This window comes from Pecten maximus, chromosome 16 (genome assembly GCF_902652985.1).
Source record: "Pecten maximus chromosome 16, xPecMax1.1, whole genome shotgun sequence".
Lineage (NCBI taxonomy): Eukaryota > Metazoa > Mollusca > Bivalvia > Pectinida > Pectinidae > Pecten > Pecten maximus.
Window position 1 is genome coordinate 31,687,063 of NC_047030.1, and position 15,532 is coordinate 31,702,594.

At 36.1% G+C, this 15,532-nt stretch overlaps 1 protein-coding gene across 1 annotated transcript; it reads right to left on the reverse strand.

The window, feature by feature from the left end:
* Positions 1-1,750: 1,750 nt before the first annotated feature.
* On the reverse strand, positions 1,751-13,667 carry LOC117314562 (metal tolerance protein 9-like). The gene is given in 11 exon segments (XM_033868628.1): positions 1,751-2,516; positions 2,661-2,703; positions 2,705-2,778; positions 3,949-4,071; positions 6,291-6,461; positions 6,937-7,093; positions 8,743-8,893; positions 9,973-10,087; positions 10,392-10,545; positions 11,681-11,824; positions 13,488-13,667. Coding segments are annotated over 10 exon segments (1,389 nt in total). The 5' UTR covers positions 11,777-11,824; positions 13,488-13,667; the 3' UTR covers positions 1,751-2,211.
* Positions 13,668-15,532: the final 1,865 nt, after the last annotated feature.

The following is a 15,532-nucleotide window of genomic DNA, read 5'->3' on the forward strand; positions in this document are numbered from 1 at the left end:
AGATACAACAGAAGACTCCCCAATTCCTCTCTCTACCTCCGTTTCTCTTCTTTCACTCCATACTATATCCACCCTCCTCTCTCTACCTCCCTTCCCCACCTGTCAATCCATACTTTATTCCTTCTCCTCTTTTATCCAATCTTTTCTCTTTCCCTTTAATTGGCCGAGAGGCCATTATAGCGACCACTAAGCTTGTTAATAATTAGATATAAGACTCCTCTTTTCACAGATACAGAAGGAAAACAGGTCCGAGGAAAAATTAAGTCACAGTCAAGCAACCAGACATATTTTACCCTATTTAAGATCTGGTGCCTTACTGAAAGGCCACATATCAGCCACCATACCTTAAGAGACTTCCATAATGAACGAGACTTTTTTCAGTTATGACATACGTAAACCATATCAGCTTATATTAATCATACTTCTTGGCTCAGATGGAAGGGACTTTTTAGTGGGAGGAAACTGGAGTACCCAGAGGAAACCCATGTGGTCAGGTAGGTGAACCCTTTAGTTTTTTGCATCTGATCAAAGAAACAAACCCCTGCTGCCTTGGCGAAAAGAAAGTCTGCTAACCACTACGCCACATAATCTAGTCCTAGGTTTTACATGTATTTGCAAGGTCCCTGGCAACATCACTGAGGTTTATAGGTCAAGAAGAACACCATAATAATTCCATGCATGTATAATAAATTTTCATCCACATATGACTAATAATTTCAATATTTTGTGCCAATAAAGATGATATACCTCTACCAACTTTGTTAACCAAGGGTGTTTACTGTTTAATAAACGATATGGTAGAACATGATACATATAAAACACGATCAATATAATAATTTAATTTTGCTTGTAACAAGCATTTTCATTGGCTCAAAAAATTATGTTATCATCTCATAACATAAATTATGACTGTGACGTCAGCGGAGTAATCGTTGTTCACTGGATTTTGTATTTATCGATGTGTTTTTAAATACCTGGAGCAAAATAAACATGTTAAACTTAATGAAAATGTTTCTTATCGTTGTTAATTAAATTATAAGGGTTAACTGTAATATTTTTTTTACGTTATTGAGCAATAACACAAAAAACTGGGGTGTACTCCGAATAAACGGCTAACTGGGGTGTACTCTTTTCATAAACCGCTTCGCTCAATAACTTTAAAAAAATATTACAGTTAACCCTTAAATAACAATGTTAACAATAAAAATAATAAATTGATAAAATAGAAACATTCTTAAGATCATAGACAATGGATTATAACAATGCAGTAATAACAAAAGGATTTCTTACGGAGAACATACATCAGCCCTGATTTGTAAACAGACAAATAAATAATGTTGAGAAATATTATTATTAATATATATATATTGAGATTTTGTATTATTTACTGAGAAATTAGAACACTTCTGATGGATAAAATACTGAAAAATATTCAAGACAGGAGGAGTTGTCTCCCCTTAACACTGCCTACATCTGACGCAGGCAATAATAACCTTTAACAATGTAATAGTTATAGAGTGGTACTAACATATGTAATACAAACAAAAACATCAACATATCATATATCTGATCAATTATATCATATTAAATACATGAACCATTAAACATTAATGTGTGCAATTTTAATGATTAAAAATTTCTTTCTTTTTTGTCTGTTTGTAGAAAAAGATGAATCCTTTTCTATTGTACTTTCTGATTACAATTCTAGTCATCATTTTATCAAAGGCTGCCAGGAAACAATAAGCAATTATTAGAAGGCACTGTTTATTGGTTTGATACTCTGAGAATCTGACAAGCGCCCGCCAACATGCCAGGGTTTAAAAGCTGCCTAATACTGTAAATATTTTAATACAAAATGTCACAACTTTGAGCAATATGTGATTTTCAACAGTAGTCATTGCAGTTATTTTCTATAACATGAAACCAGTCAACCCTGCTGTATAAAACAGTACCAGAAAGTTGTGGATGTATTCCTGTGAAAGACTGGCGTTCCCCTAGGAGATTTGATTTAACCCTTTCAACCCTTAGAAACTTTAGTGGACTCTGCCATTCATTCATCATTTGAAGTCCAATATGATCAGTAGGGGTGAAAGGGTTAAAGGCATAATGATATCCTACCAGTAATACTCTTTTGGTAATTATTAACTCAGGTACATATCAAATGTAACACAACCTTCAATTTCTCTTTCATCGTTATAGTCCTATCAAATATCACATAACTTTGTGTTCATCTTTCGGATCATGATCAAAATTGTAGTCCAAATGAACAAATGCTCGTTCGACTTCTGGTAGTCTCTCCAGTTTTTGTTGAAGTGGTTCCCCAATGTTGTGAGCCTCCGCTAATGTCATATCCTGGGGAAGAACAATATCAACTTCCACTAAAAAATTACTCCCGAAGTGGAAGGCTCTCACTGTTTCGACATACCGAATTCTGGCATCATGGTTAATGCTGATCCAAGTGATTTTCTTCAAAAATTCAGGTTTGGCAGTGAATCCTGTCAACATCTTTGTCTGATCTGAAAACAGATATTCAATATGAGTTGGGAATCACTGCATTTATCCTGCAATAAGCCCAGGGGCTAAACATGCGATATTTGACTTAAAATTCAGAGGATGGGTAGTAATATATAGGGGTGGACTGAATACATCCTTGTACCTACCCCAGCCTGTTATCCACCAGCTGATGATGATGTAGATCGAGATGAAGTATGGCCCCACATGGATCTATATAAACTAATCCGTATGCTCCTGAAACGTTACCCTGCATCTCCTGAGACCCTGGTAAAATAATGTCAGCAAAAATATAATTACAAAAAACTATCCATAAGACCATTTTGAGTTATATTTTATCTTTCGGTCCACAAAATCATTAAAGATTAAACCCTTCAGATTTATTTGACTTCTGACTGGTCTTCTAAATGCCCTGTTCAATGACAAGTTATTTATGGCAGTTTCACGTAAATTGGTTGGTGCGATAATTTTGACCTGTCTATAAAGGCAACCTGTCTGTAGTGACCGTTTTTCTGCCTCCCCTTGGGCGGTTGTTATAGACAGGTTTGACTGTATAATAATATAATTTAATGTTATTATCAGTTTTCCAATTAAAAAAATATCAAGATGGTTACAAAAATAATTCCTTTCTTCTAATTTGAGAACTAGGACAAAATATTATCACTAATTTCCCTCCACCATTACGAGGTCTTAGTCTGCCTGATTGCATGACGGATCTGTGCTATACAGCGTGTGTGTCAAAAGTTTCTTGTCAGGTTAAATCTCTTAACATTTTTCGAGAACAGGTTACCATGTCCCTTAACAAACACTATCAGAGATATTGCATTCATAAAGCTATGAATGAAGCTGAAAAGTGCCATTTTGACTCTGCACATTGTATTAAAATAGACTATTTGCGAAGAGAGTGATTATGTCAGATTGTGTTCCTGGAATGACTAAAGGAATATGATACTGAGATTTTAATAATTAATCTCTATTTAATAAAAGATATATATAACTTAACAACACAAATGACGAAGGAAGACAACTTTTTGACTCGTGCCCTGACCGGGCCTCGAACTCACGATCTACGGCACCCAATCGCCTAGCCAGAAATACCTGCAGCTTACACCACTGCGCCACATCGGCGTTCTTAAAAAAGAATGCTTCAATGGCGCAGTGATGGTCGGCCCGATACCCTGACATGATCATTGTGGAAGTCGTCTATAAGATGATATGAATACCTGGATCGCAATGTATTTACATACATGGATACGAATTACACATATATTATATATATATAGGATATTAAAAGAGTTTTTATTGCATTTCAAAAGTGATGTTATAAACAGCGATATCAGTTTTCACTTTATGGGTTGGTAACACAAATTTTTAAGCCAATGAAAATGCTTGTTACAAGCAATAATTGGGCATGAATTTCAAAAATAATATACTTACCTAAGTAGCCACAGACTAGGGCCACAGAGTTGGACAGCACATCATTACGATGATCTTGGGCAAGAGCCTGGACACTCGGCTTTTGGACACGACGGCATAATAAAAACAATATCAATTTGATCACTGGAAAACAATAGGATTTAATTAGAGAATGTTTGTGAAAATGTATTCTCTCAATCCCCCATCTTTGAAATCCAAGGATTTACTTCCCAATTAGTAATATCATCTTTAAAGATTGTACGAGAACACACTAGCTGCTTTTCAAGGATGGCTTAGAGCAAAATGCAAAATCTAATTTTTTTTTAATATTGATGCATGTTTAAATACTTAAAACAAAAAACAATCTGACCGCACAGAATTGATATCTGATACCTAGAGATTTTTTCATGTTTTAATATCGGAAACCTTTCAATAATATGAATATAAGTTTAACTCTACAAAACCTCTCAGCCATTTGTGGATGACTGGATAAATAAAGGTTACCAAATATGTCTCCTGCCAATACATAGGATTATAAAACACCAGTCTACCTAGTGGTAGAGTTAGGTATCTCTATAAAGTATAGATTTACCATCCAAAGTGCTGTGATAATATTTGTATAGTCTACCTAGTGGTAGAGTTAGGTATCTCTATAAAGTAAAGATTCACCATCCAAAGTGCTGTGATAATATTTGTATATTCTACCTAGTGGTAGAGTTAGGTACCTCTATAAAGTGTAGATTTACCCACCAAAGTGCTGTGATAATATTTGTATATTCTACCTAGTGGTAGAGTTAGGTACCTCTATAAAGTGTAGATTTACCATCCAAAGTGCTGTGATAATATTTGTATAGTCTCTATATATAGTCTACCTAGTGGTATAGTTTGGTATCTCTATAAAGTAAAGATTTACCATCCAAAGTGCTGTGATAATATTTGTATAGTCTACCTAGTGGTATAGTTAGGTACCTCTATAAAGTATAGATTTACCATCCAAAGTGCTGTGATAATATTTGTATAGTCTCTATATATAGTCTACCTAGTGGTATAGTTTGGTATCTCTATAAAGTATAGATTCACCATCCAAAGTGTTGTGATAATATTTGTATATTCTACCTAGTGGTAGAGTTAGGTACCTCTATAAAGTGTAGATTGACCATCCAAAGTGCTGTGATAATATTTGCATAGTCTACCTAGTGGTATAGTTAGGTACCTCTATAAAGTGTAGATTTACCCACCAAAGTGCTGTGATAATATTTGTATATTCTACCTAGTGGTAGAGTTAGGTATCTCTATAAAGTATAGATTTACCATCCAAAGTGCTGTGATAATATTTGTATAGTCTACCTAATGGTATAGTTAGGTACCTCTATAAAGTATAGATTTACCATCCAAAGTGCTGTGATAATATTTGTATATTCTACCTAGTGGTAGAGTTAGGTATCTCTATAAAGTATAGATTTACCATCCAAAGTGCTGTGATAATATTTGTATATTCTACCTAGTGGTAGAGTTAGGTACCTCTATAAAGTGTAGATTTACCCACCAAAGTGCTGTGATAATATTTGTATAGTCTCTATATATAGTCTACCTAATGGTGTAGTTAGGTATCTCTATAAAGTATAGATTCACCATCCAAAGTGCTGTGATAATATTTGTATAGTCTACCTAGTGGTATAGTTAGGTACCTCTATAAAGTATAGATTTACCCACCAAAGTGCTGTGATAATATTTGTATATTCTACCTAGTGGTAGAGTTAGGTATCTCTATAAAGTAAAGATTTACCATCCAAAGTGATGTGATAATATTTGTATATTCTACCTAGTGGTAGAGTTAGGTATCTCTATAAAGTAAAGATTTACCATCCAAAGTGATGTGATAATATTTGTATATTCTACCTAGTGGTAGAGTTAGGTATCTCTATAAAGTAAAGATTTACCATCCAAAGTGCTGTGATAATATTTGTTTTGTCTACCTTGGTTTGTTTTGGTTTGGTTTGTTTAACGTCCTATTAACAGCCAGGGTCATTTAAGGACGTGTCAGGTTTTGGAGGTGGAGGAAAGCCGGAGTACCCAGAGAAAAACCACCAGTCTACGGTCAGTACCTGGCAACTGCCCCACATAGGTTTCGAACTCACAACCCAGAGGTGGAGGGCTAGTGATAAAGTGTCGGGACACCTTAACCACTCGGCCACCGTGGCACCTATTGGTATAGTTAGGTACCTCTATAAAGTAAGGATTTACCCACCAAAGAGCTGTGATAATATTTGTATGTATAACAAACTGATATTTGTTGGTATGGTGCTAGTCCGCCCAGATATTCAATGAGCCAACTCTATATGTGGAACACATAGAAAACTTACCGACTGTAGACGATGTGATGACAATTGTTGGTATGGTAAAGTGAGCTGCAGTCGAGTTGTAATTTGCGAGATCTATAATCTTTTCTGCTGATTCACGGATCAGCTGTATGGATGCCAAACTCATGATGACGGACAGCACCACAATGGCTATGGGTTCCAGTTTAGTACGTCCTGCAAATATTGACAGCCAAAAACTGAATATTTTATATTGCCTGTATCAACAATCATACTGGGTATTACTAAAGCAGTACATGTCCCCTAGCAGCCCCCTGCTAAAAATAGTAACAGTGACCTTGACCCGAAAAATCCTGAATTTGAACTTGATCTGTAGCTACTCATACTGAAGATACATACCAATTTTAACCAACATATCTTTAAGCATGGCTGAGAAAAGTGAGAAAAACTGAGTGGACAGATGGACAGATGGACGGACGGACAGATGGACAGAAGGATGAGGAGGAAACCTATAGTCCCCCGGTTTCACCAGTAGAGGAATAATAAACGGCAAAGTTTTGCAGTCAAACATTTCAGATGTTAACACAATATGCTATATTGGAATGCAAATTCTGTTGTTTGTAATGAAAATGAATCATCATAATAACATCATGGTATTCACGGTAATGTGCCAGAAAAATCATAAACCTACCTTGAGGATATTCGTACAGGTTCCGGTTTTTCACCGCTCGTGTAGTAGCCCAGATGACAATACCCGAAGCGAAATCAACAATACTGTCCACCAAACTTGAAATAACGGATATAGACCCAGACAAGATGGCTGCTGCTAGTTTGGCTATGAGTAGAATCTACAGTAAAAAAATAAGCATTACTCTGATTTAGAAGTACAAAATATGTATAATATACTTAATGAAATAGTTGACATTTAAATGAATTACCTCCCTTTGCAGCATACTTAAGATTTTGGTTTAGTTCGGTTTATTTTAAAGTCCTATTAACAGCCAGGGTCATTTAAGGACGTGCCAGGTTTTGGAGGTGGAGGAAAGCCGGAGTACTTGCGGAGGAACACAACTGGCCTACCGTCAGTACCTGGCAACTCCCCAAGTGAGTTTCAAACTCGCGACCCAGAGGTAGAGGGCTAGTGATAAAGTGTCAGGAAACATTAACCACTCGGCCACCGCGGTCCCTCTGGACACTTAGATAACAAAAACAAACAAATCTCACAATAGTATCAGTACTTTTGAAAATGTTCATTCTTAAATTTCTAAAAAAGAATAGCTGGCCATTAATATTATCATTTAAAATCATTTATGGTAAGTAGAATATTGTTAAAATTTAAACCAGTATTTAATCAAGAAAAAAAAATTATACATGTACAATTGTACAACACATTCCTTCCAGAGATGCAATCACCCAAGATAGATAATCTACATCAGTTTGAATGAATCATTCTTGTGTATATATATTTGAGGCAGAAACTCTGAACCAGTTAATCTTTCCAATAACTAAGGCTCAATTTTTTTTTCAAATTAAATTGGACCCTTAGCAGTGTCTGCATTGCAATATCTAACATTCGATATAAACATGCAAAACATGACAGAAACAAGATATGGTTTAAATGTTTCAATATTTTCTAACTTACCAAAATAAGGACAATCATAGTTTCCAAAATTAGAAGAGAAAACCGGAAAGTCTTAGTACTCACCATATTAGGAGCAAGACTGAGTTTAGCACTCACCATATTAGCAGCAAGGCTGAGTTTATTATTCACCATATTAGGAGCAAGACTGAGTTTAGCACTCACCATATTAGGAGCAAGGCTGAGTTTAGCACTTACCAATTTAGCAGCAAGGCTGAGTTTAGCACTCACCATATTAGGAGCAAGGCTGAGTTTAGCACTCACCATATTAGGAGCAAGGCTGAGTTTAGCACTCACCATATTAGCAGCAAGGCTGAGTTTAGCACTCACCATATTAGCAGCAAGGCTGAGTTTAGCGCTTACCATATTAGCAGCAAGGCTGAGTTTAGCGCTTACCATATTAGGAGCAAGACTGAGTTTATTACTCACCATATTAGGAGCAAGGCTGAGTTTAGCGCTCACCATATTAGGAGCAAGACTGAGTTTATTACTCACCATATTAGGAGCAAGGCTGAGTTTAGCACTCACCATATTAGCAGCAAGGCTGAGTTTAGCACTCACCATATTAGCAGCAAGGCTGAGTTTAGCGCTTACCATATTAGGAGCAAGACTGAGTTTATTACTCACCATATTAGGAGCAAGGCTGAGTTTAGCGCTTACCATATTAGGAGCAAGACTGAGTTTATTACTCACCATATTAGCAGCAAGGCTGAGTTTAGCACTCACCATATTAGCAGCAAGGCTGAGTTTAGCGCTCACCATATTAGGAGCAAGGCTGAGTTTAGTGCTCACCATATTAGGAGCAAGGCTGAGTTTAGTACTTACCATATTAGCAGCAAGGCTGAGTTTAGTACTTACCATATTAGCAGCAAGGCTGAGTTTAGCAAAGAAAGCTGCATTGGATTTCTTTTCCTCTGGGTCAGCATTTCTTTCTTCTGATGTTTTTCTCTCTAGTTCTTCAATATTCTCATAAGTTTCTATCAGTCCATCCTGGGCCTTATAGTAGGACCTGGCAGTGTTGGAAGGTAATATGACTGAACTTGTTGACATGACGTCATTGGTTTGTTGTCAGGACGTTGTATAAGTGTTATAATCTGTTCTATTCTGTTTGGTTTGTCTGACCACCAAAAGGTTAATCAACAGAGATAGAGGTTATATTGCCTCATTAGATGGGTACATTAATAACAATAGAAAAGAGAGGGACTAATGATCATAGGGGAGGGGCTTAATGATAATGTGGGAGGGGCTAAATGATAATGTGGGAGGGACTAAATGATAATGTGGGAGGGCTTAATGATAATGTGGGAGGGGCTAAATGATAATGTGGGAGGGACTAAATGATAATGTTGGAGGGGCTTAATGATAATGTGGGAGGGACTAAAAGATAATCTGGGAGGGACTAAATGATAATGTGGGAGGGACTAAATGATAATAGGGGATGGGCTTAATGATAATGTGGGAGGGGCCAAATGATAATAGGGGAGGGGCTAATGATCATAGGGGAGGGGCTAATGGTCATAAGGAAAGAGCCAATAATCAAAGAGGAGAGGCAATGATGACAGAAAAGGGGTTAATGATGACAGAGGATTGGAGGGGCTAATGAATTGGAGGGGTTTATGATTATACTGGAGGGGCTAATAATCAGAGGAGGGGCTAATGATCCTAGGGAAGGTGCTTATCGGTAAAAGGGCCACAAGGTATTTAACATGAGGAAAGGCTTATCAATACCATTGATTGACACAGGGTGGGGACAAATCTTTATAAAGGGAGGTGCTAATGATATTAGATGAGGGCTTTATATCACTGTATTGCTAGGAGGTATAAATCATTATAACTGAAGGGCTGATGATTACAGGGTAGCTGCTATCATTATAGGGGAGAGGCCATCATGCTATGGTAGAGAGGTTATCATTATAGAAGTGCCATAATCATAGGGGAGAGCCATCATTGAAAATTGAACTAATTGTGACAGACTAATCTTGGAAGAGGATGTATTCAGCACAAAGTGGAGACAAAATGGTGTATAACATCCAGAGAGGGGAATGTGGTATTCCAACAGAAGGGAAGAAGAACAATGGACACACTTACCTAATTCTCTTTGTCCAAGCTTTATTGCCTTTGCCTCCTTGTTTCTTTGATGAAAACAAATGAACAGACATTTTCCAGTCATTTTCCTTAGTGGCTCTTTCCTCAGTGGAATTTTCTTTAAAAAAAAATAATTTAAAAAATGAACAATTCTTTAATAGCAAGAATCGTATTGTAATGAATGAAAAATATTAAACCATAAAATTTTATCATTTTTTTTTATTCTCAAGTTAACCTGATGGGTGATAATCTTAACACAATGGACAATAATCTTAACATCACTGTGTGTTAATCCTGATGTCAAAATCTAATTATTTTACCAGGTAAAGTAATCAAACAATCAATATTTTTTGTACTTATACTGATTTTTAAACACTTAAATCATTAAAAAGGTAGATAAATATTTGTCCGAGTAATTATACCTCCATATATCTGACTGGATGAAGGAACAACTTCCGTCATGCGGACACAGTGGACACATCTTGCCTTGGGATCTTGGTCCTGCTCCACATGTAGACAGGCAGCATCCGCCCGACCCAGGAAATAACTTTCACTTGGATCAAGGTCTTTTTCAGGCTGCAGATTAACAAAGCATCATTTATTTTCAGGAAATTCTGCTACTGATAGCAAATGTCTTTCCTTTTTTCAAATGATTTTAAGTATTTAGTTAATTTATATGTAGTTCAAATATCAAAACTAGCTCCGATTAGTAAAGTATTAGCACTTTCATATTGAATCTATATTACCTTTTTGCACATGAATATATCTGCATGTATGACTGTACCCAATTTATGTCTGATAGAGACAACGATTTGATGAAATCTGAGATAAAGACATAATGGTCATTGTTGGATAACCCATGTTCGATTGCACTATGCTACACTACACTTATCAATAAATGTAGCATAAACTAGTTAATGCATCTGACCTTGGGTATCTGATGATGTTTAATGGTATATATCCTGTATGAAACATTGTTTATGTGTCAAAATCAAAGAATGACTTTTACATGTATCAAGTTGAACCATTTTCCATGTCAGATCAGTCTCAAAATCCAACATGTACACTTGCTATATGCAAAAGGTTCAATTCATGAAGTAACAAAATTTCATTATTTAAAAATCAAGATGGCAAACTATTGGTCATTTTGTATTCTGAATCAGTCTCAAAATTAAACATGCTTAACTTAAGATCAAGGGAACTGAAATGTGAAATTTCTTCATTATAAAGACCAATTATGTAATTTCTGAGAAATAACAAATTTCCACTGTGCAATTGTGTTAAAATCCATAACGGCTATTGTCTTACGTCCTATTTTGCTTTTCTGGACATGATTATAGAAACAGTCAATCTCTGCTTCTCAAAATTGAGCATTCTCAACAAAGGACCATGAAAAATCTGTAGTATTGAAATTTGAAAAAGACACAGTGTTTTTTGAGAAAAATGGTAATATTCTTCAGTTAAAGTTTTCAAAGTCTAAAGGCAAAGTTTATATATGTTGGCCATTCAGTTTTTTGGATCAGTCTCAAAACTGAGCATATACATGTATATGCACAGCTGTAGACCATTGGAGGCCTACATATGGAATTAGATCCGTCCTGTATATTCTCAATCAAGTGTGATAACAAGAATTGTTTTAAAGACAGAGAAGGAGCACAGACAAAAGTCAATTTGAACAGCCAACCATCTGAATGAGTCTGTCAGAACTTACCGTATAACTCTGGTTGATGAGTCCAGTGGTTGTTATAGGGCTAGATATGTTGACATCCTCCATTTCTACTTTTGTTAATTCTGAATTAGCTGCCATATTGCTTGTTCATTGGCTAATTCTGTCAATTGGAGAATCACAAAGTTGCTAAAAAAAAACAAAGCATATTTGATGCCATGAAATGAGAGTTTATAATTAAGTTCCCTGAAAGTCAAAAAAAATTTGTCCATCATTTATGTTTTAACGTTACATATCTTACTATTAAATGAACATAATTTTTTATATAAACTCTACACAATGTAGTTTTGTTCTGATAAACTGAAGACTACAACTATGACTATATATATATAACATAGCAACACAAATGACGAAGGAAAACAACTTTTTGACGTGTGCTCTGACCGGGCCTCGAACTCACGATCTACAGCACCCAATCGCCTAGCCAGAAATACTCGCAGCTTATACAGCTGCGCCACATCGGCATTCTTAAAAAGAACGTTTCAATGGCGCAGTGATGGTCGGCCGATACCCTGACATGATCATATAGCTAATCATTGATAATTAGGGTAGGATTTTTTAAGGGTTTCCAAAAATCAAACAAGCCCTAGTACTAAGATATAGTGGGTATTAAACATTTGATGGAGTCTCAGAGGAAAAGCTCAAATATAACATTAGAGTCCAAAAATCACTGCTTGATTGTGATTTTCCATCAAAGCTTTCTGAACTAAATTACTGATAAATTTACATCAAAGTATTGAAAATTTATTTTGAAACATATCCATCACATTCCCCTCACCCATTTTGGTGAATGGTCTTGTGTGTAAACAAGTACATTTTGTATATGTTTTGTCATCATGATCGATTAGACACGAATGATGATGCAGATCATTCCCAACCCTAGTACATCTGAAGCGGGACTGGACCGGGTCGATCATCAGTCACCAGGTAGCTCAATTGGTAGAGCATCTGGCTAGTGTTCGGAATTCCCGGTTCGAACCCCGGTCTGGCCGCTACATTTTCTCCTCTCCTGTTACAAAATTGGCGCCCAACTAAAATACCCACGATGGTGGTATAAGGGTCTTGTGTGTCTTCGAGGGTGAAGACTGGAAAAAGGAGGGAGGTGTGTAGCGGGACTGGACCGGGTCCATCACCGGAAAACAGGTAGCTGAATTGGTAGACCCCGGCTAGTGTTCGGAGGTCCCGGGTTCGAACCCCAGTCTGGCCGCTACATTTTCTCCTCTCCTGTTACACATCAAATAATTACTAGTAGTTATGTTATTACAATCTCGATCTTGTAATTGTAGCGGAACTGGACTATGCTGGTAGTCATGTAGCTCAAAATATCAGAGCGTCTGTCTAGTGTTCAGTGATGCCGGGCTCGTGTTCTGGTTTGGGACTTGTTGTTCAAAAAGTGATAAGCTAAATCACATTGATTAGTGAAATCATTTCTCCTTTACTTCAAAACCTGTGTATGTATCTTCGTTAAAATAAGCAGAAGAGCAGAGTGAGACTGAAGGATGCTGGTAAAGTTCATATAGTTTTGTCATTTTTTTTTCACCAAAAACGATTTTATCAGGATTTCAAAATTGTTGTTTAACTGTAAGTAACGTTACCAAGCATTACTACCCATTAGATATTAGATCTAGGTCCACCCAGGCCACCCTTTCCAGCTGATCTGTACAACTGAATCTGATGTCAGTCTTTTATATATAGGGACATCCCCATCTCGAACAAGCAAATTTAGATCCAGTCTTCAATACAAAAGAGTACAAGTAAAATGAAAGCATAACGTGACGTTTGATGCACTCACCTGAATGGAAATAACACCATGTGACTTAAAACGGAAGTTTATATTTTAACCGGAAGTTTACGTTAAAATATTGAAATCTCAGTCAGCTAGACGCTTATAATTAATTCAAGTTTTTTTTTGCGTTCCAAACGGTTGGACCAGTTGCACCGGCGTTGTTCGGTTATGAAATAAAGACGGACCTGGTGATACAATTTGCAAGCCCGTCAAGGCCCTACATGTTATGAAACATTACATTTAAAAACTGACGTACTGGTTTGTCCGCATAAACGAACATGCCCCTGTTCCTTCCCAGGCCTTCGTTCTCTCCTCTCTGCCAGAACATTTACGCTATGCCTGTAAAATAATGATACGAAGTATACAGGTAATAAAAAACGGGCATACTTTTCTACACAAGGAAAAACAATACAAAGTCTGTTTTCTCTTGGGAATTTTTGATGCTTCAGTACACTTGTGCCGACGGAACGATTTGAGAAATAACCAAACTGGGTTGTAATCAATGCTGAACCCCTATATATATATACATTTATACTAATCAGAAACTATAGAATTAAGAGCTTATCCGAAATATATTTTTTTTGATAAACAGTTACGATAATGTCGATATCGTTGTATTAGTGTTCATCTATGTCGTGTCATGCTTGTTTTTGTTCAAATGATCAAAATAGTGCTGTATTGATAATTTTCATGATAAAAACGCACTATTTATATTCATGTAAAACCGATTTAACTGTCCAATTTGAACATTTGCACATTATTTATTTTTGGCAAGACATAGATAAACACTAATACGATGATATTATTGTAACCGTTTCACAAAAATACGTTTTAGATAAGCTCTCTGAATTCTTTAGTTTTACATTACACACAAAAAGGCGTGTAAGTTAACCAGACATACTTATTCAAGGTGTGTCTTGACACCTGTGCACGTGCGTTGCCATTTAGATCAAACGTTTGTCGGATGTCAACTTTTCTAAAATTTTCATTCCAAAATGTTTTTCTAATTACTCATCAACACCAGATTGATAACAGCTAGTTAGCACAAATATAATAATTATATATTCTTTTAAAAAAGATTCCGTTATTATATTTGATGATATTAAATGTTTATACTGGCTTAATATGGGGAGTACAAGTGTCATGCTCCACCTTAATTTAACATCACATGGATTTTGAAAGTAAGACTAAAATAAATAGTATGGAATTTCCACATTCACATAAATGTTATGAAACACACAACGATAACCTGTGCTATCTTTTTCATGATGCCTTGTTAATAGGGGCCGCGGTGGCCGAGTGGTTAAGGTGTCTCTGGGTTGCGAGTTCGAAACCTACGTGGGGCAGTTGCCAGGTACTGGCTGTAGGCCGGTGGTTTTCCTCCGGGTACTCCGGCTTTCCTCCACCTCCAAAACCTGGACGTCCTTAAATGACCCTGGCTGTTAATAGGACGTTAAACAAAAACAAACCAAACCAAACCTTGTTAATAATGATATCCAGTAATTTAAGGTCAGGGTGTAATGAGGTCGACATAGTAAGATTTTTTAATTAGGAAATCTTATTAAATCAATGCAAGTATTGATAAAATTTGTATGATCACATGCTGTAAGGAGGTTTAGAAGAAAGAATATATGAAAAATGATAGGAAGTAGGACAAAGGAGAGTATATTTTCAAAATTAAAACAAGAAGTTCACGTGATTAATGATATAGCGGATACCGGCAGCAGTCATCGCAAAACGCTTACGATAAAGTTTCAGCAACTTATCTCAAATCTAAATGTCACATTAATTTGTGAATTTTTTTCGATACAATACGATGCCCACCCTCATACAAATTATTTTTGTGAAAATATCAGCTAAATGAGGTGTTTCCCAACAACGAAACACCTCAATTTCGTCATATGATAAAATTTGGGCGGGGATGCAATTTGACATTTTTTTCAACTGTCATTTATTATTCATACTTATACAGATCTTAATAATAACTTGGTGTGAATAAGCAGAAAAATGTGCCAAAATTTTAATCTAAAAAACGAGAAAGATTAATTTAT